Below are 25699 nucleotides of genomic sequence, written 5' to 3'. Positions count from 1 at the left end.
AGTAACAAGGTAAAAATCTGTCTTTAAGCAAAATAGTAGTTGTGATGCTAGCGAAACACATGCTCTAACAAATAAAGAATAAACATTACCACTAGTTAATCAGCTAAGTGAATCATTAGATCTGGTACATTAAAGGGACATGGAAAGCAATACTGAACTTTCATGACATAGGGGTAGATTTATTAAATGTCGGACGGACATGATCCGCTGTAGCGGATCATGTCCGCCCGACACCGCTAAATGCCGACAGCATAAGCTGTCGGCATTTATCATTCTAGTGAAATACTTGTGCAATGCCACCCCCTGCACATTCACGGCCAATCGGCCGCTAGCAGGGGGTTTCGATCATCCCGATCGTATGTGATCGGGATGATTGCTGTCCGCAACCTCAGAGGTGGCGGACGAGTTAAGGAGCAGCGGTCTTACAAGCGGAAACAGCTACATTAGCAGCTTAATAAATCTAACCCTAAGAGCCTCAATTACAAAAACAAACAGAAAAATAAACCTTCTCAAATCAATTCTGTTACCAAATGTACCTCTTTCATTTTGTTGAATCTCCTTTTCATAAAAGCATAATTAGTTAGGCTCAAGTGCACGTGTCTTGAGCGTTATATGTATATAACATTCTTACAAACATTGTTGCGATAGATATGTGCACGCTCCTGATCCTACCTCAGTATGCTCTCATAGAAAAGAGCTAAGTTTCAACAAAGGATACCAAGAAAAAGATGGAATGTTGGTAATACATGTAAGTCAGAGCTTTCATTATTATTATTTACTACAATCATAGATCATGAAGGTTTAATCTTGGCTTCTATATCCCTTTAAATAGGAGAGCATCTATGAGCATTAAAGGGACAGTCTAGTATAAATTAAACTTTCATTATTCAGATAGGACTTTTAATTTTAATCAACTTTCCAATTTACTTTAATCATCAAATTTGCTTTTTTCTCTTGGTATTCTTAGTTTAAACTAAACCTAGGTAGGCTCATATGCTAATTTCTAAGCCTTTGAGGGCTGCCTCTTATCACAGGCTTTTTAAATCTCTTTTCAACTCAAAGAGACAGAAAGTACAGGTGAGCCATATAGATAATAACATTGTGTTCAGGCACAGGGGGTTATTTAAGATTTAGCACAAAACAATGCTAAATGTAAGACAATAGATAATAAACAGTCACAGCCATGTGATCAGGGGGTTGGAAGAAGGTTCCTAGATACAAGGTAATCACAGAGGTAAAAAGTATATTAATATAACAGTGTTGGTTATGCAAAACTGGGGAATGGGTAATAAAGGGATTATCTATCTTTTAAAACAATAACAATTCTATGGTAGACTGTCCCTTTAAAGAGAATGTCAGCAGATTTTTGTAAACCTCACAATGATACTTTTTATACCAAAAGTGAACTTATCAAACATTAAAGGGAGATTGTACTTTGTTCCACATAAAATATGGTAGTTCAAGATGTATTGCTCTCTTTCTGTTTAAAGGGACAATAAACACCTTTTTATATCAAATGTTTAGTTATTCATGAAACAATGTTGCAATAAATTTTCATTATTTATTTTGCCCCTTTTCATGTAATTTAGCTCTGAAAATTGAGCAATTTCTTATTCTCACAACTTGAAATGCACCAGCTGACTTCTCAAGGCTAACCCTGCTACATATATTTATATAGTTGACTTTATTAGATAACAACTGCAAAACAATTTGCTTTATGACCGTGGCTAGCCTTGTTGTCTGCGGACTAAAGCCCTGATTGGCTCCTCCAAATAAGGCAAATGGTGGGTGGAGTTTGGCTATTGAAAAACAATTGCAGTAAAAAGGATGTTTATTTGTTTTAAAAACATTAAGATTTGGCTGATCTGTTATTCTATAGCAACACAACAGAAATGTGTAAATTACAAGGTGCTTGCCGTCCCTTTTAAGGGTTGTATGCTTTTTTTCTTTTTCTTTATGCTTGTGGATGCTTGTCCATGCCAGCCAAAGCAGTTATGGGGCTATCCTCATCATCCAGTGGGCAATAAATATTTAGATATTCATTGAGGACAAACATGCTTTTTCTACTAGTTTCAGTTTTATATATTTATTTGCTTAATCATTTTCATGATTCTAAGTTCTCTAAGTTAAACTATGTGTTTAAGTTCTGCAGGGGGCTAAATACATAGCTTTTCATGGTCACTAGTGCTAACCTTACATGCTTGAACTATGTCCCTTCAACTTTATGAAAAGCATCTGTCTTTAAATGTTCTTAGATTTATTTGTCCCTTTAAACATCTTTAGAATTGAATAATAAAGCTGTATTTATAGAGCTTAGAATGTATTCACAGCTGCGTTTCTGAGACAGATTTCTAATATGCAATGTGTCTATTGCATATTACAAATCTGTCTCAGAAATACAATTGTAGGAAGATGATGAGTTGCTAAAATTAACACCGATTAGACAGAGAGCTCTGTTTCAGATGTACAATCTATTCCCCCAGAGAATGGCCCTGCTTAGAATAATTACTTTCCATGTGACTCATATTTGTAGACCTTATCAGCCATCTTCATTTTAGTTTCCAATAATGCCCATTTTAATAGATATTTATAAATAGAATTTTAGAAGGAAATATATACAGTATATACATACATTTGTCAGTAAGTTTTTATAACATTTTGGGGGATATTTATCAAAGGTCTGGCGGACCTGATCCGACAGTGCGGATCAGGTCCGTCAGACCTCGCTGAATGCGGAGAACAATAAGCTCTTCATATTCAGCATTACACCAGCAGCTCTTGTGAGCTGCTGATGCAATGCCGCCCCCTGCAAATTGTGTCAATCAACCCGATCGTACTTGATCGGGTTGAATTGCACTGCAGCGATGTTTGTGCGCCTGCTCAGAGTTATGGAGCAGCAGTTTTTAGACCGTTGCTTCATAACTGCTCTTTCTGGCGAGCCTGCATGCTCGCCAGAAACACGGGCCCTCAATTGCATTTTCAATTGCCCTCAATTGCAGGGACATAAACTCTTTTTGCATTTGTGTTAAAATTGTGCTTCTCCTACACTCCGTAGATAGATGTCAAAAGTAAATTCTGTAACTTCGGATTTCTTCAACTTAATAGTGAAATTAGCTTTGGCTTCTCTAGAGATCGGGGAACAAATACAATTTGACATTGAGCTACCATATTTAAAATGATTACAAAAACAAATATAGCAGTGCCAATACATAGAGAAATAAAATGTCTATAAATATTAGAAATATTGTAATGTCTTAAAATTTTCAGTCTTCAGCATTAAGGAGTCCCTGCTGCTGTAGTCGTAACTCACAGCTCTGGTAGCAAACAATGACTAAAAGAAATGCAAACAAAACCGGAGCGCACAGCAACTCTAAGCAAACCATAATACACACAGCTTAAATCACACCATTAAAAAACTCAAAACATGAGATAAAAGAAATGGCAGAAAGACAATAACTATACCACAAGTCCATTCCATAGTTCAGAGCCGTCTACTCTGGTGGTGAGATTCTCCCATACAAAGGAATCATGGGGTCCTTCACTCAAAATTGGAAATTCCTCTGCGGTAAGTCACAGGCAATCAAACCTCCACAGGGCTAAATTTGTATGACTCATGGAGTACAAGACACTTCCCTTACAGCCATCTCAGGGAACATTTGATTGTGCATCGAAATATAAAGTGGGTGTGTTGACTATCGCGTTTCGTAGTGCATCAATCTACTTTTTCAAAGGATTCCCACCCACTCTCACAAAGTCCCTCATTAGGACTCCACCTTCAATGGATTACCCTGTAAACATCGAATACAGCTTACTCTCCTGAATTGCTGTCCTCCTCAAAAATACTGGACAATTTGTAAGTGACTGGACATAATGGAGTAATTGTAAAGGATGAATTGTATTTTGTAGGTAGTTTACTACTTTTAATAAGTAAATTACCTTAAAGGACATTCAATTCATAAGTAAGTTTGCCACCCAGTCAGTATTTTATGGACATCACTGGTATTTTTAAGGTTCAAGTCAAAGTTGAAAAAATAATAAATAAATATAGAAAAAATAGATGATATCATAGTCAAACTCCTTCTAAACATATTGGGCTAGATAACAAGTGAAGCACTAATTTATCACGCACCCGCAAATGGACAAATCTGCCCGTTTACGGGCACGCAATAAATAACAAGCCATTACAAGTGTCTGGTTATTGCTACCATGGTAGCAATTAGCACTCTGAAAATTAACCAGAGGTCAGATATTATTAACCCTTTCCTGCCAGGGTTAAAGTGTCTACATCGGAACAACTGTTCCGATGTAGACAAATTTAAATCACAATCCCGAGATTTCAATTACTGGATCTGTCTGGGGGGTGTCCCTATAACCTTAGGAACACCCTCCAGACCGCAATTAAATCCAGGCAGCGCAGAAGGCTTCAGGACAGCCGTTGGCTATGACGTTCTATACCGTCATAACGACTCTAAAGCCCAGTGTAATTATGACGGAATAGAACGGCAAAACGGCGTTAAGGTTAACTGTGTTGTCAGTTGTTGTCTACATAAAACACTGAATCCCGCAAACCTGCAGCCTCTTCCTGTCTCAGATCAGACCCCATTGCTTACAGACTCTATTAGTTACACATTCACTTCACACCTTCTATTAATTATACAGTTTTGCTAAGAATATTTTACTGTACAGGCAGCTGAAATACCTGACTGTCCAATTAAAAACTGGGCAAGTAGCATCCCTATTTATTAGATGTGGGCAAATGTTGTGGCACAGTTATTATAATAATGAGCATTAATTTATTCCAAAAGAATGTATAGTGGTAAGCATTCATCAATTGTATCATATAGATATATAGACAGAGAGATATAGACAGACAGAGAGATAGATAGGTAGAGATAGATAGACAGACATATATAGATAGATAGAGAGATAGATAGATTAGATAGAAAAATAGATAGAGATAGATAGATAGATAGATAGATAGAGAGATATAGATAGATAGATAGATAGATAGATAGATAGATAGATAGATAGATAGATAGATGATAGATAGATAGGGAGATATAGATAGAGGGATAGATATAGATAGAGAGATATAGATAGATAGATTGACATCTACATGAAACGAATTTAGGGTATCATAGAATCCTCCTACATAATGATCCCTGAAGAATAGAGAAGATAAATACAGCTATAACCAACCAGTGCTGAAGAACTGGCTTTCAAATCACCTATGGTTGTTACTCATCAGAACTGAGACCCCTCCGGCACCAGCAATGTGTCCAGCTGCAGCTAAGCCGGGAACTATTGATTCTGTCAGAGGAGCCTTTCCTAGGTGAATGGACGCAAGCAGCACAAAACATACGTCATTAAATGAAAGCAAGTCTGCTCGATAAAAGAAGCTGGCAGTCAAATTGCACTTCTTGACCTAATTCATTGTGTAAAGCTTGTGAATCTGTTCCATGTAATTTTATTACTTCTTCCCTTTAAACAGATCTGAATGAGAATTAAACACACACGCACATATATATATATATATATACAGGTATACCCCGCTCATACAGCGGGTTAGGGACCGGAGCCCCGCTGTAAAGTGAAAACCGCCTTAAAGTGAAACAAGGCGGTTTTAGCTTTCTTTTCACTTGCCAGTGTGTTTAAAAACTTAAAAACATGTTTGAACTAGTATATATTAGGGGTGCAATAGTGCTACATTGAGTTTAACACTAGCACAGTACAGTATTCAGTAAATACTGTACCTGTAAAATAGTGACAATGACTGTAGTAAAATTTGCCAGACCATAGCACTGAGACACAGTTTGCACTGTAATGCTGTAAACAGAGTGAACTGTGCATAACAAAATGGTGCCAGTCACTTTTCTATCAATCTCACGAAGATTACAGCACTATTTCAAAATCTTTGGAGGTTGAACTTCAGCTCCACAAAACGCTGTATTAGCGAATCGCTGTGAAGTGAAGCGCTGTAAAGTGAGGTATACCTGTATATATATATATATATATATATATATATATATATATATACACATATATAGTTGTATAATGAATCTGGATAACGTCTCAAAATAAATCCGTATGTATTGATTGGCTGGAGCATGTCTTGTGATCATGAAGAGGACATTCTTTGGTTGAAAGCAGGGTAACGACTTCCATATATAATTCTTATTTATGCATATTTGTTTATTGTAAAAAACGTATCCAGAAATATATTTATTATTGCATAAACGTTAAAAACTAATTTTTTGTTGTTGTTTTTTAATAGAAATACTTTTTAACTTTTGTTCTTCTATGTAATATATATATATACACACACACAGATCTTGAAATTTCCAGTGTCCTGGGCGACTTAAATTTTGCAGAGGATGACTTAGAAATTTGACTTTTTCCTATCTTTAACATTGAGTGCATTAGTAACTTTTCCCCTCTGGGCAAATAGCTGTTAAACCTGACTAGTAAACCATAGTGAGAATTTTCCTGCTATATATATATACACATAAATATATGGATATACAGTATGTATTTAAAATTGATAATATATTTAAATTATTTCTTAGCACACCTTCGGCTTTAGTGTAACTTTAGTGTAGCGCATGAAAAAACTCCAGATGTTATTGCGCTTGAGTCTTTGATCAAAACCAAACTTTTTACATTTAATTTGTAATATGGGGCACCATTACATATGCGGTGTCGCCCGCATAAGCCGGTGACGCTGGTTTTTACGCGGTTTTGGTATCCAATATACAGTGCCTCATATAAATGTGGCACGTATATTTCACCCGTCGCCCGCAATTTTTACTCCTATAAGCTAACATGGGACCGCGTCACAAATCGGTATCCAATATTCAGCGCAAGGACTGAATCTTACTCCATTTTCACCTCGCCATTTTGCAAGGAACAGAGCAATTATAAAATGTTGTAACACAATTAAAGCATTACACTTTTGCACTTCTATCCCTTTAAAAGGGCAGTAAATTCAAGCAAACTATCATGTTTTTTGCTAGAGCCTTCAATTTTAAACAAATTTCTTCTTCTATTAGCTAATTTGCTTCATTTTCATGCTATCCTTTGTTGAAAAGTATACCTAGATAGGCTCACGAGCATCTGATTGGTGGCTGCACATATATGTCTCATGCTATTGACTCACCTGATGTGTTTAGCTAGCTTCTATTAGTGCATTGCTGCTCATTCAACAAAGGATACCAACAAAATGAAGCAAATTTGATAACAGAAGTAAATTGGAAGTTGGTGAAAATTGTTATGCTCTGTCTGAAACATAAAAAGAAAGAATTTGGGTTTAATGTCCCTTTATGTAATCAGATGAGTCTTTTAAAGATGTTAATTAATCAGTCTAAGGGAAAGTCTACTCCATAATTTGTATTGTTTAAAAAATACTTTTTACCTCTGTGATTGCCTTGTATCTAAGCCTCTGCAGACTGCCCCCTTAACTTGGTTCTTTGGACAGACTTGCATTTTAGCCAGTCATTGCCCTCTCCTAAGTAACTCTATAGGAGTGAGCACAATGTTATCTATATGACACACATGAATTAGTGCTGTCTTGCTGGTAAAACTGTTAAAATGTACTAAAATAAGGGAAGGCTTTCAAGGGCTTAGGAATTAGCATATGAGCTTACCTAGGTTTAGCATTCAACAAAGAATACCAAGAGAATTATTCAAATTTGATAATAGAAGTAAATTGGAAAGTTGTTTAAAATTGCATGCCCTTTCTGAATCATGAAAGTTTAATATTGATTAGACTGTCCCTTTAAGTAAATATTTAAACATATATGCGCATGCCTATTGCAGCTTAGCCTACCAAGTCGATAAAAGGTGAAGGTTCCAAGTGCAAAACCTTCTTTTTAGAACATTTTACACATTCTTGTTAGAATTGTTAAGCAGCATATTTTGAGAGGTTAATATTCACTTTAAAGGGACAGGAAACACAATTTTATTTCCTGCATGATTCATATAGCAAATAGCACCCAGGTGCTGAGCCTACCTAGCTATGCTTAACAAAGGATACCTAAATAATGAAGCAAATTAAATAATATAAACTAATTGTAATGTTGTTTAAAATTGTATGTTCTATCTGAATAATGAAATAAAAATGTGTGTATCCTGTCCCTTTAAATATTACCATATTGTGGGACATTAAAGGGACACTAAACCCACATTTTTTCTTTAATGATTCAGATAGAGCATGGAATTTTAATCAATTTTCTAATTTACTCCTATTATCAATTTTTCTTCATTTTCTTGAGATCTGTATTTAAAAAGCAGGAATGTAAAGCTTAAAAAACGGCCCATTTTTGGTTGAGAACCTGAGTTATGCTTGCTTATTGGTTTGCTAAATGAAGCTACCATTAAGCAAGTGCTATCCAGGGTGCTGAACCTAAAATGGGCTGGCACCTAAGCTTTAAATTCCTGCTTTTTAAATAAAGATAGCAAGAGAACAAAATAAAATTCATAGTAGTAGTAAATTAGAAAGTTGCCTAATATTGCTGCTCTATCTGAATTATTAAAGACATAATTTGGGTTTAGTATCCCTTTAAATACAATGGAGGTTGGAAAATGTTCTTGCAAGTGTAAAACAGAAAATGAACGAAGCATGTGAATCGGGCGCAAAACGGAAGCCAATATTATATTTTTACAGCAGCCAAAGTTAAAAAATTACAACCACCCTTGTAAATTCAGTCTTAGTTTATGTTTAAAGGGACACTAAACCCCATTTTTTTCTTTCATGATTCAGATAGAAGAAAAAACAAGAAGAAAAAAGTGACAGTATACTAGCACTCTTGCAAGTATCAATCAAATATATATAGGAATGGCATGGAGGGTCACCTTAAACCAGGATTAAATAAAACTTAACTTTTATTCTATCAAGTTAATATATACAAGTAAATGTATGGTGTGTGTTTTAAAACTTAGCTTAAAAATGTATATATAGGGGACAAGTATCCACAAAAACTTCCAAATTAATTATAATATATCGTCCTGAGCCCCACACAGTTTCAGTGCAAACTCACAGTCGCTCAGATCTGCAAATTAGTTATCTACAAAGGGGATTGACCCCACCAACAAAATTAACTATAGTACTGCAGTTATGAGCAAAAGTAAGCACCGGTCTGTGTGAGTACCAGAAAGCCAAAGTATAGGCCCAAACAAATAAAATTATACACGACTATGACAGTGGATATTGTCCCCTAGACACGCCTTGTTATGAAATACTGTATATTAAATACACTAGTTATTATTTTATTTATTCTTAGTATTGGACATACCACATAATACTATTCATATTGACCCGTGTATATTTATCAGTCATATGCTACATCAGAGGGCTTAAATGTCCGAAATTGTTTTGGTTTATTTGTTGCTTATACGCCGCAGCACAATCTCGGGTATTGTCAAATTTAATAATGATATTTCATTTATATTCAGAAAGGATTTTGAATCTTTACATTGTGTCCGTCCGGAGTTGTGCCAACATACAACACTATAACATCCGTTGTGTAACTTTACTCAATGTGTTCCGATATACAATCTGAAAGTCTCAACTCATTGTATAACTATACTGATATTGGTCTTTATCAGATGATCTTTAATTTGACAATATGATCCTAATTCATAACCTTTTATCTGCCCCGATCACGGTAATTCCAATGACAGATGACTCTCTGCTTACTATAAACCATATGCTACATTGGAGGGCTTAAATGTCCTGAAATGTTTTCGCTTATATGATGCTTACACGCTGCAGTACAATCTCTGGTATTGTCAAATTGAATAATGACATTTCATTTGCCTCCGATATTCAGGAAGGATTTTGAATCTTTACTTTGTGCCTCTCCGGAGTTGCACTAACATACAACACAATAACATCGATTGTAGAACTTTACTTAAGATATACAATCTCAAGGTTTCATCTTATGGTATAACTGTACTGATACTGGTCTTTACCAGACGATCTCTAGATTGATAAAATGATCCTAATTCATAACCTTTTATCTGCCTCGATCACGGTAATTCTAATCACAGATGACTCTCTGTTTACTTTAATCAGCATGACAAGATAACGCTGCAATACGCGTGACAGCTTCTATCCAATGGGAACCGGTTAATCTGATAGGTTGAACTAGTGGGTGTGTATTCACACTCCACTCTGATTGGCTTATGATGTATTTAAAGGCTAGGAGATTAACCCGGATCGGGTTAGCATTTGAGGAAGCCGTGATAACGGCGAAATGCGCATCAGCCGTGTTTAGGGGACACAGACCGGTGCTTACTTTTGCTCATAACTGCAGTACTATAGTTAATTTTGTTGGTGGGGTCAATCCCCTTTGTAGATAACTAATTTGCAGATCTGAGCGACTGTGAGTTTGCACTGAAACTGTGTGGGGCTCAGGACGATATATTATATTTAATTTGGAAGTTTTTGTGGATACTTGTCCCCTATATATACATTTTTAAGATAAGTTTTAAAACACACACCATACATTTACTTGTATATATTAACTTGATAGAATAAAAGTTAAGTTTTATTTAATCCTGGTTTAAGGTGACCCTCCATGCCATTCCTATATATATTTGATTGATACTTGCAAGAGTGCTAGTATACTGTCACTTTTTTCTTCTTGTTTTTCTTGAATTACCAGACAGTTAGCACCCTTCTATTTCTTTAAATTTTCAGTTACATTTTATTGTTTCTAACTTAAAGATCTGATTCACAGATCATTAGGATACTTTATAGATACACTGATAATTGTACTAGGGGCCTCTCAGAATCGGTGAATTTCCTATTTCAACTCATTTTGTATGATTCAGATAGAGCATGCAATTTAAGGCAACTTTCTAATTTACTCCTATTTATCAATTTTCTTTGTTCTCTTGCTATCTTTATTTGAAAAAGCAGTAAACTTAGGAGCCAGCCATTTTTGGTTCAGACCCTGGATAGCACTTGCTGATTGGTGGGTACATTTAGCCACCAATCAACAAGCGCTACCCAGGTTCTGAACCAAAAATAGTCCATCTCCTTAGCTTAGATTCCTGCTTTTTCAAATAAAGATAGCAAGAGAACAAAGAAAAATTGATAATAGGAGTAAATGATAATAGGAGTAAATGAGAAAGTTACTTAAAATCGCATGCTCTATCTGAATCATGAAACAAAAAAAAAATGAGTTTAGTATTCCTTTAAGGGCTACGTCATATGACGTATCAGGAGGTACTGGAAAATTAGATATAATTTGGATATAATTGAGGATAATTGAAGTTAGTGTGTGCTCTATGATTTTTAGAAACAAACAGTAATTAGAAATTTCTAGGTCAACGGCTTTATATAAGATATGGGGGAATATGACTTGCATGCAACTGTTAAATAAACAGCAGTTTGAGAAACCTGATTTTTATTATAAACAATTTTTACTTCAGTAACATTTATACATATTACAGTCCAGCTTTAAGCTTCTAACATCCTAATAAACAGTAAACCTATATTTTACAATGGGTTTGTAATTTGCTTGCCCCAAAACAGACAAAGCAGTGATTTTACCCCTGGGTGCAAGAAGTGATTTTCCAGTTACACACACAGATCAGTATTTACCCATGTTGACTACCAAGTAGCACACAAAGCCAGTGCTTTTATCTCATTTCTTGCAAATTAACAAGGAAGTGAATAGTTTTACCCTCCTTGGATCTCAATACCCCAGACCAATGATTTAACCTTTATGGCAGTAACAAACACACACACATCGGGGATTTAACTATTTTTGGCAGTAACAAACACACACACACACACACATATCAGTGATTTAACCCCTTGTGTGCTCATAATTCACAGAATTAACTTTATTTTACCCTCATTGTGCCAGTAAACCGTATGTTAACCCTGCTCAAATAGAAGCTGTGATTTATCATTACTTGCTGCTTTATTAGTGGGGGGTTTGTGTGTTTTTTTAATATGTAAGTTGGAATAATTTGTGATAAGACTGTAAGAGAATTTAATAAAGCCTGCAATATGTATAAGACTATTCTTAGAATTACTTATAGCCATATTGTACTGCAAAAAGGTAAGTCTTACTTTGTTATAGGATGTCATTTTAGCACTGTTGACCCTACAAGTCTGCTGTGCCAGTCAGCAGTGGCGATCACATGACCCAGCAGTTGGACTGATGGTGCTGATTAGTCCGTCAGCCATGCCTGCTCAGGGCCAGCAGTTCTCTGTGGTTTTTGAGCGTAGCTTTAACTATGTGTTTAATCCCTTTGTGGAGGTTAACTACATAGACTTGCAGGGTCAGTGGTCTGTAGTGCTAAAATGGCAGGTTCTAAACAATTAAAAAGTAAATAATGTGGGCAGATTTGATTGGCCTTCTGGTACTTATCTGCTGTCAAACTTTGTGTTTCTGCAAAATCCCTTACCTAAGCATATTCTCTGAATAACCTTTATTCTTTGCTCATATATATAGTGTGATTTGTCCAGTAGTGTATTCTTTATAACTTAATGCAGAGAGGAGGTCACTCAAATGATCAAAATCACTGGAAAACAACAAACAGTTACATTGTTTCCTGTTCGCTCTCTCTTCCCTTTCTTTTACCCTATCTTCCTTTATAGCTCCCTGCCCTTCCTCTCTTGCTCTCTCACATCTCTTGCTCACTCTCCTTCTCTTGCTCACATCTCTTGCTCACTCACTCTGCCTTCTCTTGCTCACTCACATCTCTTGCTCACTCACTCTCCCTCTTTGGCTCACTCACATCTCTTGATCACTCTTTCCCTCTCTTGCTCACTCACATCTCTTACTCACTCACTCTCCCTCTCTTACTCACTCACATCTTGCTCACTCACTCTCCCTCTCTTGCTCACTCCCTCTCCCTCTCTTGCTCACTCACATCTCTTGCTCTCTCCCTCTCTTGCTCACCCTCTCTCCCTCTCTGTCTCACTCACTCTTGCTCGCTTGCTCACTCACTCACATCTCTTGCTTATTCCCTTTCACTCTCTTGCTCACTCACATCTTTTGATCACTCACTCTCCCTCTCTTACTCACTCACATCTCTTGCTCACTCACATCTTGCTCACTCCCTCTCCCTCTCTTGCTTACTCACATCTCTTGCTCACTCCCTCTCCCTCTCTTGCTCACTCTCTCTCCCTCTCTCCTTCACTCACTCTCGCTCGCATGCTCAATCACATCTCTTGCTCATTCACATCTTTTGCTCATTCCCTCTCCCTCTCTTACTCACATCTCTTGCTCTCTCACATCTTGCTCACTCCCTCTCTTGCTCACTCACATCTCTTGCTCACTCCCTCTCCCTCTCTTGCTCACTCTCTCTCCCTCTCTGTCTCACTCACTTTCACTCGCATGCTCACTCACATCTCTTGCTCACTCACATATTTTGCTCATTCCCTCTCCCTCTCTTGCTCACTCACATCTCTTGTTCACTCCCCCTCCTTCTCTTGCTCACTCACATCTCATGTTCACTCCCCCTCCTTCTCTTGCTCACTTACATCTCTTGTTCACTCCCCCTCCTTCTCTTGCTCACTCACATCTCTTGTTCACTCCCCCTCCTTCTCTTGCTCACTCACATCTCTTGCTCATTCCCTCTCCCTCTCTTGCTCACTCACATCTCTTGTTCACTCCCCCTCCTTCTCTTGCTCACTCACATCTCTTGTTCACTCCCCCTCCTTCTCTTGCTCACTCACATCTCTTGTTCACTCCCCCTCCTTCTCTTGCTCAATCACATCTCTTGTTCACTCCCCCTCCTTCACTTGCTCACTCACATATTTTGCTCATTCCCTCTCCCTCTCTTGCTCACTCACATCTCTTGTTCACTCCCCCTCCTTCTCTTGCTCACTCACATCTCTTGTTCACTCCCCCTCCTTCTCTTGCTCACTCACATCTCTTGTTCACTCCCCCTCCTTCTCTTGCTCACTCACATCTCTTGTTCACTCCCCCTCCTTCTCTTGCTCACTCACATCTCTTGTTCACTCCCCCTCCTTCTCTTGCTCAATCACATCTCTTGTTCACTCCCCCTCCTTCTCTTGCTCACTCACATATTTTGCTCATTCCCTCTCCCTCTCTTGCTCACTCACATCTCTTGTTCACTCCCCCTCCTTCTCTTGCTCACTCACATCTCTTGCTCATTCCCTCTCCCTCTCTTGCTCACTCACATCTCTTGTTCACTCCCCCTCCTTCTCTTGCTCACTCACATCTCTTGTTCACTCCCCCTCCTTCTCTTGCTCACTCACATCTCTTGCTCATTCCCTCTCCTTCTCTTGCTCACTCACATCTCTTGATCACTCACTCTCCCTCTCTTGCTCACTCCCTCTATTGCTCTCTCACATCTCTTGCTCACTCTGTTTCCTCTTTCTCTCTTGTTTTCTTCTTCCATCTTGCTTGTTCTCCCCCCCCCCCCCTTTCGGTCTCCATCTCTCTGTCTCCCTCTCACTTGCTCTCATTCTCTTTCATTCCCTCTATGTTTGTCCTTTGCCTTCTCTTGCTCTCTCTTGCTCTCACCCTTATTATCTATTTCTCTCCCTCCCTCTCACTTGCTCTCTTTTGATCAGCCTCCCTCCCTCTCTTTTGCTTTCTCTCCCTCCCCACCACTTTCTGTCTACTTCCCACCTGCTCACTCTCTTTCTTGCTTTCTAGTTCTCTCTCCCTCTCTCTCCTCCTCTCTACATCTCCCTCTTTCTTTCTCTATCCTCCTCTCTCCCTCTATCTCCCTCTTTCCCTCCTCTCTTCTCCTCTCTCTCTCTCTTTCCCCCTCTCTCCCTCTTTCCCTCTCTCCTCCTCTCTCCTTCTCTCTCTCCCTCTCCCCCTTCCTCTCCTACTCTCTCTCCCTCTTTCCCTCTCTCTTCTCCTCTATTCTCCTCTCTCTTTCCCTCTCACCCTTTCTCTCACTCTCCTCTTTCTCACCCTCTCCATCCCCCCCTTTTCTCTCACTCCCCCCTCTAATTCCCTCCCCCTCTATTTCCTTCCCCTCTCTTTTCCTCTCTCTGCTCTTATAAACAACCTTACTTTAGAGAAAGTCAATCTCTCTTGATCACTCACTCTCCCTCTCTTACTCACTCACATCTCTTGCTCACTCACATCTTGCTCACTCCCTCTCCCTCTCTTGCTTACTCACATCTCTTGCTCACTCCCTCTCCCTCTCTTGCTCACTCTATCTCCCTCTCTCCTTCACTCACTCTCGCTCGCATGCTCAATCACATCTCTTGCTCACTCACATCTTTTGCTCATTCCCTCTCCCTCTCTTACTCACATCTCTTGCTCACTCACATCTTGCTCACTCCCTCTCTTGCTCACTCACATCTCTTGCTCACTCACATCTCTTGCTCACTCCCTCTCCCTCTCTGTCTCACTCACTTTCACTCGCATGCTCACTCACATCTCTTGCTCACTCACATATTTTGCTCATTCCCTCTCCCTCTCTTGCTCACTCACATCTCTTGTTCACTCCCCCTCCTTCTCTTGCTCACTCACATCTCTTGTTCACTCCCCCTCCTTCTCTTGCTCACTTACATCTCTTGTTCACTCCCCCTCCTTCTCTTGCTCACTCACATCTCTTGTTCACTCCCCCTCCTTCTCTTGCTCACTCACATCTCTTGCTCATTCCCTCTCCCTCTCTTGCTCACTCACATCTCTTGTTCACTCCCCCTCCTTCTCTTGCTCACTCACATCTCTTGTTCACTCCCCCTCCTTCTCTTGCTCACTCACATCTCTTGTTCACTCCCCCTCCTTCTCTTGCTCACTCACATCTCTTGTTCACTCCCCCTCCTTCTCTTGCTCACTCACATATTTTGCTCATTCCCTCTCCCTCTCTTGCTCACTCACATCTCTTGTTCACTCCCCCTCCTTCTCTTGCTCACTCACATCTCTTGTTCACTCCCCCTCCATCTCTTGCTCACTCACATCTCTTGTTCACTCCCCCTCCTTCTCTTGCTCACTCACATCTCTTGTTCACTCCCCCTCCTTCTCTTGCTCACTCACATCTCTTGCTCATTCCCTCTCCCTCTCTTGCTCATTCACATCTCTTGTTCACTCCCCCTCCTTCTCTTGCTCACTCACATGTCTTGCTCATTCCCTCTCCCTCTCTTGCTCACTCACATCTCTTGTTCACTCCCCCTCCTTCTCTTGCTCACTCACATCTCTTGTTCACTCCCCCTCCTTCTCTTGCTCACTCACATCTCTTGTTCACTCCCCCTCCTTCTCTTGCTCACTCACATCTCTTGTTCACTCCCCCTCCTTCTCTTGCTCACTCACATCTCTTGCTCATTCCCTCTCCCTCTCTTGCTCACTCACATCTCTTGTTCACTCCCCCTCCTCTTGCTCACTCACATCTTGCTCACTCCCTCTCCCTCTCTTGCTTACTCACATCTCTTGCTCACTCCCTCTCCCTCTCTTGCTCACTCTATCTCCCTCTCTCCTTCACTCACTCTCGCTCGCATGCTCAATCACATCTCTTGCTCACTCACATCTTTTGCTCATTCCCTCTCCCTCTCTTACTCACATCTCTTGCTCACTCACATCTTGCTCACTCCCTCTCTTGCTCACTCACATCTCTTGCTCACTCACATCTCTTGCTCACTCCCTCTCCCTCTCTGTCTCACTCACTTTCACTCGCATGCTCACTCACATCTCTTGCTCACTCACATATTTTGCTCATTCCCTCTCCCTCTCTTGCTCACTCACATCTCTTGTTCACTCCCCCTCCTTCTCTTGCTCACTCACATCTCTTGTTCACTCCCCCTCCTTCTCTTGCTCACTTACATCTCTTGTTCACTCCCCCTCCTTCTCTTGCTCACTCACATCTCTTGTTCACTCCCCCTCCTTCTCTTGCTCACTCACATCTCTTGCTCATTCCCTCTCCCTCTCTTGCTCACTCACATCTCTTGTTCACTCCCCCTCCTTCTCTTGCTCACTCACATCTCTTGTTCACTCCCCCTCCTTCTCTTGCTCACTCACATCTCTTGTTCACTCCCCCTCCTTCTCTTGCTCACTCACATCTCTTGTTCACTCCCCCTCCTTCTCTTGCTCACTCACATATTTTGCTCATTCCCTCTCCCTCTCTTGCTCACTCACATCTCTTGTTCACTCCCCCTCCTTCTCTTGCTCACTCACATCTCTTGTTCACTCCCCCTCCATCTCTTGCTCACTCACATCTCTTGTTCACTCCCCCTCCTTCTCTTGCTCACTCACATCTCTTGTTCACTCCCCCTCCTTCTCTTGCTCACTCACATCTCTTGCTCATTCCCTCTCCCTCTCTTGCTCATTCACATCTCTTGTTCACTCCCCCTCCTTCTCTTGCTCACTCACATGTCTTGCTCATTCCCTCTCCCTCTCTTGCTCACTCACATCTCTTGTTCACTCCCCCTCCTTCTCTTGCTCACTCACATCTCTTGTTCACTCCCCCTCCTTCTCTTGCTCACTCACATCTCTTGTTCACTCCCCCTCCTTCTCTTGCTCACTCACATCTCTTGTTCACTCCCCCTCCTTCTCTTGCTCACTCACATCTCTTGCTCATTCCCTCTCCCTCTCTTGCTCACTCACATCTCTTGTTCACTCCCCCTCCTCTTGCTCACTCACATCTCTTGCTCATTCCCTCTCCTTCTCTTGCTCACTCACATCTCTTGATCACTCACTCTCCCTCTCTTGCTCACTCCCTCTATTGCTCTCTCACATCTCTTGCTCACTCTGTTTCCTCTTTCTCTCTTGTTTTCTTCTTCCATCTTGCTTGTTCTTCCCCCCCCCCTTTCGGTCTCCATCTCTCTGTCTCCCTCTCACTTGCTCTCATTCTCTTTCATTCCCTCTATGTTTGTCCTTTTCCTTCTCTTGCTCTCACCCTTATTATCTATTTCTCTCCCTCCCTCTCACTTGCTCTCTTTTGATCAGCCTCCCTCCCTCTCTTTTGCTTTCTCTCCCTCCCCACCACTTTCTGTCTACTTCCCACCTGCTCACTCTCTTTCTTGCTTTCTAGTTCTATCTCCCTCTCTCTCCTCCTCTCTCCTCCTCTCTACATCTCCCTCTTTCTTTCTCTATCCTCCTCTCTCCCTCTATCTCCCTCTTTCCCTCCTCTCTTCTCCTCTCTCTCTCTCTCTTTCCCCCTCTCTCCCTCTTTCCCTCTCTCCTCCTCTCTCCTTCTCTCTCCCTCTCCCCCTTCCTCTCCTACTCTCTCTCCCTCTTTCCCTCTCTCTTCTCCTCTATTCTCCTCTCTCTTTCCCTCTCACCCTTTCTCTCACTCTCCTCTTTCTCACCCTCTCCATCCCCCCCCCATTTCTCTCACTCTCCCCCCTCTAATTCCCTCCCCCTCTATTTCCTTCCCCTCTCTTTTCCTCTCTCTGCTCTTATAAACAACCTTACTTTGGAGAAAGTCAATCTCTCTTCAATTAAAGGGGCATTATAGTAGGAAAATAAAAGATTGTCTTCAAGAAGAAACAATAACATTATTGGAAGCACTTTTGTATTTGGAGTGAATAGCTTCAGCAGGCAGTGATCGTTGACTTTAATGTTTAATTATACATATCATTTTAACTGTAGGTATATAAGGATTGTTTTTGTTTTGGTGATTTAAAAAGTCTGTTGTATATATGCTAATATATGACAAATTTACCTGGTAATGAGATGTTCTCAAAATGAATATCGCATCCCCATGATTCTTTCTGCAAAAGGCAGAGATTTGTAAAGGGACATAAAACCCAAAATGTATTATTCAGATAGAGCATATAATTTTAAACAAATGTCCAATTTTTTTTGGTTATTAGATTTTATTTGTTTTCATAGTATCCATTGTTGAAAAGCATGAAGGTAAGCTCCTGCCATGTAGTGCTCCAGACGTATGCACGCTACCTATCTAGATATCTCTTCAACAAAGAATAACCTGAGAATTAAGCAAATTTGTTAATAGAAGTAAGTTGCAAACATTTAAAGGGACACTGAACCCAAATTTTTTCTTTCGTGATTCAGATAGAGCATGAAATTATAAGCAACTTTCTAATTTACTCCTATTTTCAAATGTTCTTCATTCTCTTGGTATCTTTATTTGAAATGGAAGAATGTAAGTTTAGAAATTGAATGTTCTGCCTGATCCATAAAAGAAAAATGTGGGGTTCTTTGTTCCTTTAAGGAAGTTTTTCCCAAAATGGACTGCTTAAAAGGATAATAAACACCTCCTTGTTTTTGTATAAAATTGTGCTTGTCCCATGTTCCCTAGAGAGACCAAAAAAAAAAATTCTGTAACTTAGGTTTCCAATGCTGCAAAGCAGCTATGTGGTTTGCAGCATTTGCAGGTGGACAAGCACATTTTTTACGCAAAAGAAAGAGGTGTTTGATTTTTTTTAAAAGACCAATTTAAAATCAAGTCTAATTATTATGAGACAAGCCTTTAAAGTGAAGGTCAATATTGATGAATTAGTGCCCGGTTCTTAATAATCCTATTAAAAACAAGGGCACTTTAATTCATCAAAATTGACATTTCACTTCTTTTCTTCAAAAACGTACCTTTTAATCCTGACAGCCGCTCCAGCGATTACCCTGGCCGTCGGAAGCCTCTTCATACGTCAGAAATGACGAATCAGGCTTCCTCCAATCACGGCTTCCCCCCCAGGGGAATTATGGCCTGAAGCAACGCTGTGATTGGAGGAAGACGGATTTGTCATTTTTGACCCGCGAAGCGGTCTTGCGACGGGCGGAGAAAGCGCTGCAGCGGCTGTCAGGTTTAAAAGGTAAGTTTTTGAAGAAAATTAGTGAAATGTCAATTTTGATGAATTAAAGTGACCTTGTTTTTAATAGGATTATTACAAACTAGGCACTAATTCATCAAAATTGACCTTCACTTTAAAGAACATTGTTTTTTTGGAACATACGAGAACAGCATTTTTTACTTTAGCAACATTAAACCAAATAGCAGGATATGAGATACTTATGATTTATGAGTGCTACTGTGTAAAATGCCTTTTTAGATACAAATTATTGTAAGTGCATCCGTTGTACAACCATTTTAGTAATGATTATGTACTCAGATATTCCACATGAACTGCATTTGCTTCTCAATACAGTGATAACATTTCTCTGACGAGTGTCTTTTCAGACCTTTCTATTCCCTCTAATACGCTTACAGAACATACTCTTCAATTCAGTTTTTCTTTCCCAGGATAAATTTGAGGGCCTATTTCGATCGTACGATGACTGTGTCACACTACAGCTATTCAAGAGTTTCCGAAGAGTGAGAATAAACTTCAGCAACCCCAAAGCAGCAGCGAGAGCGCGGATAGAACTTCACGAAACACAGTTCAGAGGAAAAAAATTAAAACTATATTTTGCACAGGTAAGAAACCCATACAAAATGCTTGCTTTTCATTTATTTTCTAGCTAATTAAAGGGACATTGTTACCTAAAAGCTGAAAGTTAGCTTAAAAGTGATGCAGCGTATTTGAAAAAAAGCTGACTAGAAAATATCACAGGAACATCTCTGTGTAAAAAAAGGGAGATTTTTTTTTTTTTTAAATTCAGTAACCACACTTTATGCATCCAATCAAGTCCCAGGACTTGCAAGTATTTCCCTCCTCAGTTTAAGGTAGTTACTATGAAATCTTTAAGGATTATGGTGAAATCCTCTCGATGATGCTGAAATGTTGAGGTAAATCCTCTTCCTTAGTCACATAAATATGTTCATGTATCTAGTCATATTTTTATAGATATGCTAAATCACTTTCAAGGGAGTTGCAGTTTGGCTAACATGTCCCTTTATGAAAATATATATTTGTATTTTTTTTATGCTTTAAAAAGATGGCCTTAAAACTAAATTGATTGTTTTTTAAAGAGAAGGTAAATTTAGATAAATTGGTGCCCGGTTTTTAATAAACCTATTAAAAACAAGGGCACTTTAATTAATCAAAATTGACATTTCACTCGTTTTCTTCAACTACTTACCTTTTAATCCTGACAGCCGCTGCACCGCTTCCTCCGCCCATCGCAAGCCGTCTTCACGGGTCCAAAATGACTAATCCGGCTTCCTCCAATCACGGCATTGCCTCAGGCCATGATTCCCCCGGGGGGAAGCCGTGATTGGAGGAAGCCGGATTCGTCATTTCTGACGTATGAAGAGGCTTCCGACGGCCAGGGGAATCGCTGGAGCGGCTGTGAAGATTAAAAGGTAAGTATTTGAAGAAAACGAGTAAAAAGTCAATTTTGATTAATTAAAGTGCCCTTGTTTTTAATAGGATTATTAAAAACGGGCACCGATTCATCTAAATGAACCTTCACTTTAAACACTGCTAAGTGATTAGAAAATAAATAGACATGCTAATCCGATTGTAAACATTATTATATAATTTGCCAACAAAATTTCCAAAGCATTTGGACTAAATTGCATTGTTGCCATTAAATTTGCCCTTCTTCTAGAAACATAAATGTTGTTAGCAGATAATAATCAAAAGCCCCAACTAGACAGCCCATATTTCTTAGTGAGGTGTAGGCTTAATTAATCCTCAGGACAGCCTTCTAGCTGAAATTGATTATTATACCTCAGTGTACCTCCATACCTCCAATCCATCCCGCATTCTGTGGTACTATCACGAGTTAGCAGGTCTGACCCGTTAAGTACCCACAGCTGGTTTTAAGGGACTGATGGAGCCCCGCCCATTTCCCCACTCATGAGCCCTCCTGGGCCACTTCCCAATAGCTTTTTAACTTCCTGTATCCCAGTAATGTTCTGGGAAATATTTTGCGGTATCTACCACCCCTTTTAGAGAACTTACTCAAGTTGCTTCTAAACCTCCTGCCCTCTGACTTTAGCTTATTACCACTTTCCTTGGCATTGCTCTTTGCTATATATATTCCTTTGTCCTCAGCTTTTCCCTTCTCTCTTCTAAGCTGTACATATTATGTTTTCTTTTTTAGGCATTTTTGTACATCTTCTTTGAGCAGCTTCTAGCTTATTTATTTCTTTATTTTGATACACAATATTATAGATGAACTAATGATCTATAAAATGCCATACAAACATCATTTTTAATATTGCTATGAAGTCTCTTTTCCAACTCATAAGAAGAGCTGCTGAATGAATTTGAATTTTGAACTAGAAAAAAGATATATCTGAATGAGAATAGAATATAAATGCAAAATCATATATATATATATATATATATATATATATATATATATATATATATATATATCAAACAATAATATATAAGAAACAGAGATATTGGATGCTTTTCAAGTAGATTTTTGCTAGGATTTTTAGGGACTGTCATGGAAGTTACTTGAAACATACAAAAAGTTGTTATTAACAGATTTAAAGGGACACTGAACCCAAATGTTTTTTGTGATTCAGATAGAGCATGCAATTTTAAGCAACTTTATAATTTACTCCTATTATCAATTTCTCTTCGTTCTCTTGCTATCTTTATTTAAAAAAGAAGGCATCTAAGCTAAGGAGCCAGCCAATTTTTGGTTCAGACAATGGACAGCACGTGTTTATTGGTGGGTGAATGTATCCACCAATCAGCAAGAACAAGTCAGGTTGTTCACAAAAAATAGGCCAGCATCTAAACTTACATTTTTGCTTTTCAAATAAAGATACCAAGACAATGAAAAAAAATTAGAAAGTTGCTTAAAATTGCATGCTTTATCTGAATCACAAAAGAAAAAATTTGTGACTTGTAATAATTTGTGACTTGTAATAATTTGCGACTTGTAATAATTTGTGACTTGTAATAATTTGTGACTTGTAATAAGAGCGCTAAACCCTACACACGCAAACACCCCACGATAAACCCCTTTTTGCTTGAGAGTAACTGTTAATGCACCACACGTTAATCTGGCCCTAAATGGTTAATATTGCTAGTCATGTGATCTACCCTTCTCAAGATGTCAACTATGTTACAACTGATTGTATCATTTTAATTAAAATTAATATGTTAAAGGGACACTGAACTAAAAAAATTTCTTTCGTGATTTAGATAGAGCATGCAATTTCAAGCAACTTTCTAATTTACTCCTATTATTACATTTTCTTCATTCTCTTGGTATCTTTATTTGAAATGCAAGAATTTTAAGTTTAGATGCCGGCCCATTTTTGGTTAACAACCTGGGTTGTTCTTGCTGATTGGTGGATACATTCACCCACCAATAAACAAGTGCTGTCCAGTGTCTGAACAAAAAAATTAGCTTAGATGCCTTCTTTTTCAAATAAAGATAGCAAGAGAACGAAGAAAAATTGATAATAGGAGTAAATTAGAAAGTTGCTTAAAATTGCATGCTCTATCTGAACCAAAAAAGAAAAAAATTGGGTTTAGTGTCCCATTAAACTAAACAGGTCTTATATGTTAACCCTGAAGTACACAATTATTAACTCTCCCTAGTCCAAGGCAGTGCAGTTTATAAATAAACCAATTGTCTGAGACGTTGTCTAATGTTTTACATAAGTCTAAAGAAACGACATCTATATCCTGCTTTAGCCATTTAGTTATTGTCAGAAAAGTAGCTAGATTTGTCTGAGATGATTTTTCCTGCTGTGCAAAGTGTTCTAGTGGTCTCTGGATACCAAAGGGTTAAGCCTGGAAAATGTCATGGCTGCTTCCTGTTATACATCGTGCTTCACTCAGTTTGCTTTCTCATGAGGTTTTTTTTATTTTATTTCACCAGCTGTCAGTCCTAGGCAATGTTCCTGGGTTGTGAACACAGATATGTAGCAAAGTGTATTGTATTGCAAACATTCTATTGTATAACTCTTGATAATGATTATTATTGTACAATATCTTTATTCGAGTATATAGTACAGAATGCATTGCTGTTTGATCCTATAAATCAGCTATGTTTAGGTTATGTGTAGTGTTGCAGGGTCTATGTTCCTTATGGTATAACAATACTCATTAAAAGGATTGCCCTTTTTGGTTGCATGACCGGTCACTTACTGCAGTCATTTCCTAGGTTCAGACTCCAGAAACAGACGGAGACAAGCTTCATCTGGCTCCTCCTCAACCTGCTAAACAGTTCCTCATCTCACCTCCCTCCTCGCCTCCTGTGGGCTGGCAGCCAATAGATGATGCCTCCCCAGTTATCAACTATGATCTCCTGTATGCTGTTGCCAAGCTTGGCCCAGGTGAGAAATACACTCTGTGTATTAATAGTACGACAGTCTATTTAAACTTGACATGTGTGTACCATAAATAGATCTAATTGTGCATATATATAGTGTGTCAGCCCAAATGTCTGTGCTATTTGTATCATACTATCATTAGTTCTATGTTTTACTAGTGAAATATGGGCAGAGAAATGGCACAATCCAAAATGAAGTGTTTTTTTATCAGCATATCAGTACAGTAAAAATGTCAGGCACCTGTGTGTTGTTAACACTTTGGGTGCCTCATTGCATTGCAATGTGTCCCTTTCTGACAACCATGGGTTAACCCTTATCTATAACATTTAGAAGGTTTGTTACTAAAAGAATGGAGACAATATTCTAACAAAAAAAAAATTGAAATACAACATTTTGAATAACCCTTTGTTAGTCTGTAGCAACCTGGGATCATCACTGCCTGGTACTTAATGGCTTGGACAACATAGACCCTGATAATGAACAGTGCATGCAATGCCAGTGTAAAGATGCCTAGTGCTACAAGGAAAGAAGCATTTTATTGCCCCTCCACATAATATGCACCTTTATCTTACACTTAGCTAAGTCTGTATTTACTAACTCAGTAATGTTCTTGTCTCAGATCTTATAAGCGGTCTTAGACAAGATGCATAGTTCCCTGCACCTCTTATGAAAGATGTCACAACAGACCCTTAGACTGCACCCCATTTATCCAGTGAATTCTGCATCCGACACTGATCCTATTCTCTGTACCCAGTAAGTTATTTATATACCACATCAGATGAGATCTATGGACAAACCAAGCGTCCCCATACTATAGTCATCCAATCAGCCACCTGGTCCTTCTATATGCTCTTCTGCCAGGAATATACACGTCAGATCAGACCACCAGCCCTATAGCCCCTATGTCAGCCTCAGATATCTGGCATTATGGTCCTTAGCTCATCCATATGCTGCATCAGATCCCTTGGCCTTTCAGTTTTGTTTAAAAAAAATACATTCTATATACTAAGTAGTTACTCCCTGTAGTTGTTTCCTTTGCACAGTGTCTGTGTGATGTGCCTTAAGCATTATTCTCAGAGCTTTTTTGTACAGAGGGAAGTGAAGAAGTGGAAAGCACTACACCTGACTACCATACTTATAACCAGCATGTGTATATGACGTGCATTCTCAGGTAATGGACTGCACTTTGCTTCTGAAGACAGAAAGGGAAGAGTGAAGAGAACATTAAGATTAGCTATTAAGGATATGGCAGTCAGGAAGTTGTGTTCAATGAAGTTGCAAGGTAGCTGCAGTGACTGGCTATATCTTTATGATAAAGGAACGAAAACAAAACTGAGGTGCCCTCTCCTTCTGCATACATCCACCTGATTCACCTTGTGCGCTGGGTTGTTATGCTTAGGAGCGAGCATTTGTAGGGCACTATAATGGACCTATCCTCTCTGTCTTATGCTTTCAGTTGAGCCAGTACCTCACATATTCCCTGCAATGCATTCCAAAGGCACATTAATGTTTTATACATTGTTTATTATTTGTTAAAGCAGACACAAAGCCTTCTCCCTAAAAGCAGCTTAGGCTACAACAACAATTATTAAAGGGACAG

The 25699-nt window shown here is 39.1% G+C and overlaps 1 protein-coding gene across 2 annotated transcripts in view; it reads left to right on the top strand.

Annotated features, from left to right (window-relative positions):
• Positions 1-25699, top strand: part of RCAN2 (regulator of calcineurin 2) — a 339223-nt gene that overhangs the window by 267941 nt on the left and 45583 nt on the right. For both annotated transcript variants that reach the window (XM_053709602.1, XM_053709601.1), the window contains exons 3-4: positions 20149-20322; positions 23931-24102. In XM_053709602.1, the coding sequence (XP_053565577.1) occupies positions 20149-20322; positions 23931-24102 (346 nt within the window). The remainder of the gene's footprint in view (positions 1-20148; positions 20323-23930; positions 24103-25699) is intronic.

Source organism: Bombina bombina, chromosome 4, assembly GCF_027579735.1.
Source record: "Bombina bombina isolate aBomBom1 chromosome 4, aBomBom1.pri, whole genome shotgun sequence".
NCBI classification, from domain to species: domain Eukaryota; kingdom Metazoa; phylum Chordata; class Amphibia; order Anura; family Bombinatoridae; genus Bombina; species Bombina bombina.
Note: the sequence above shows the minus strand (reverse complement) of the source record. Positions and strands in the feature narration are given on the sequence as shown.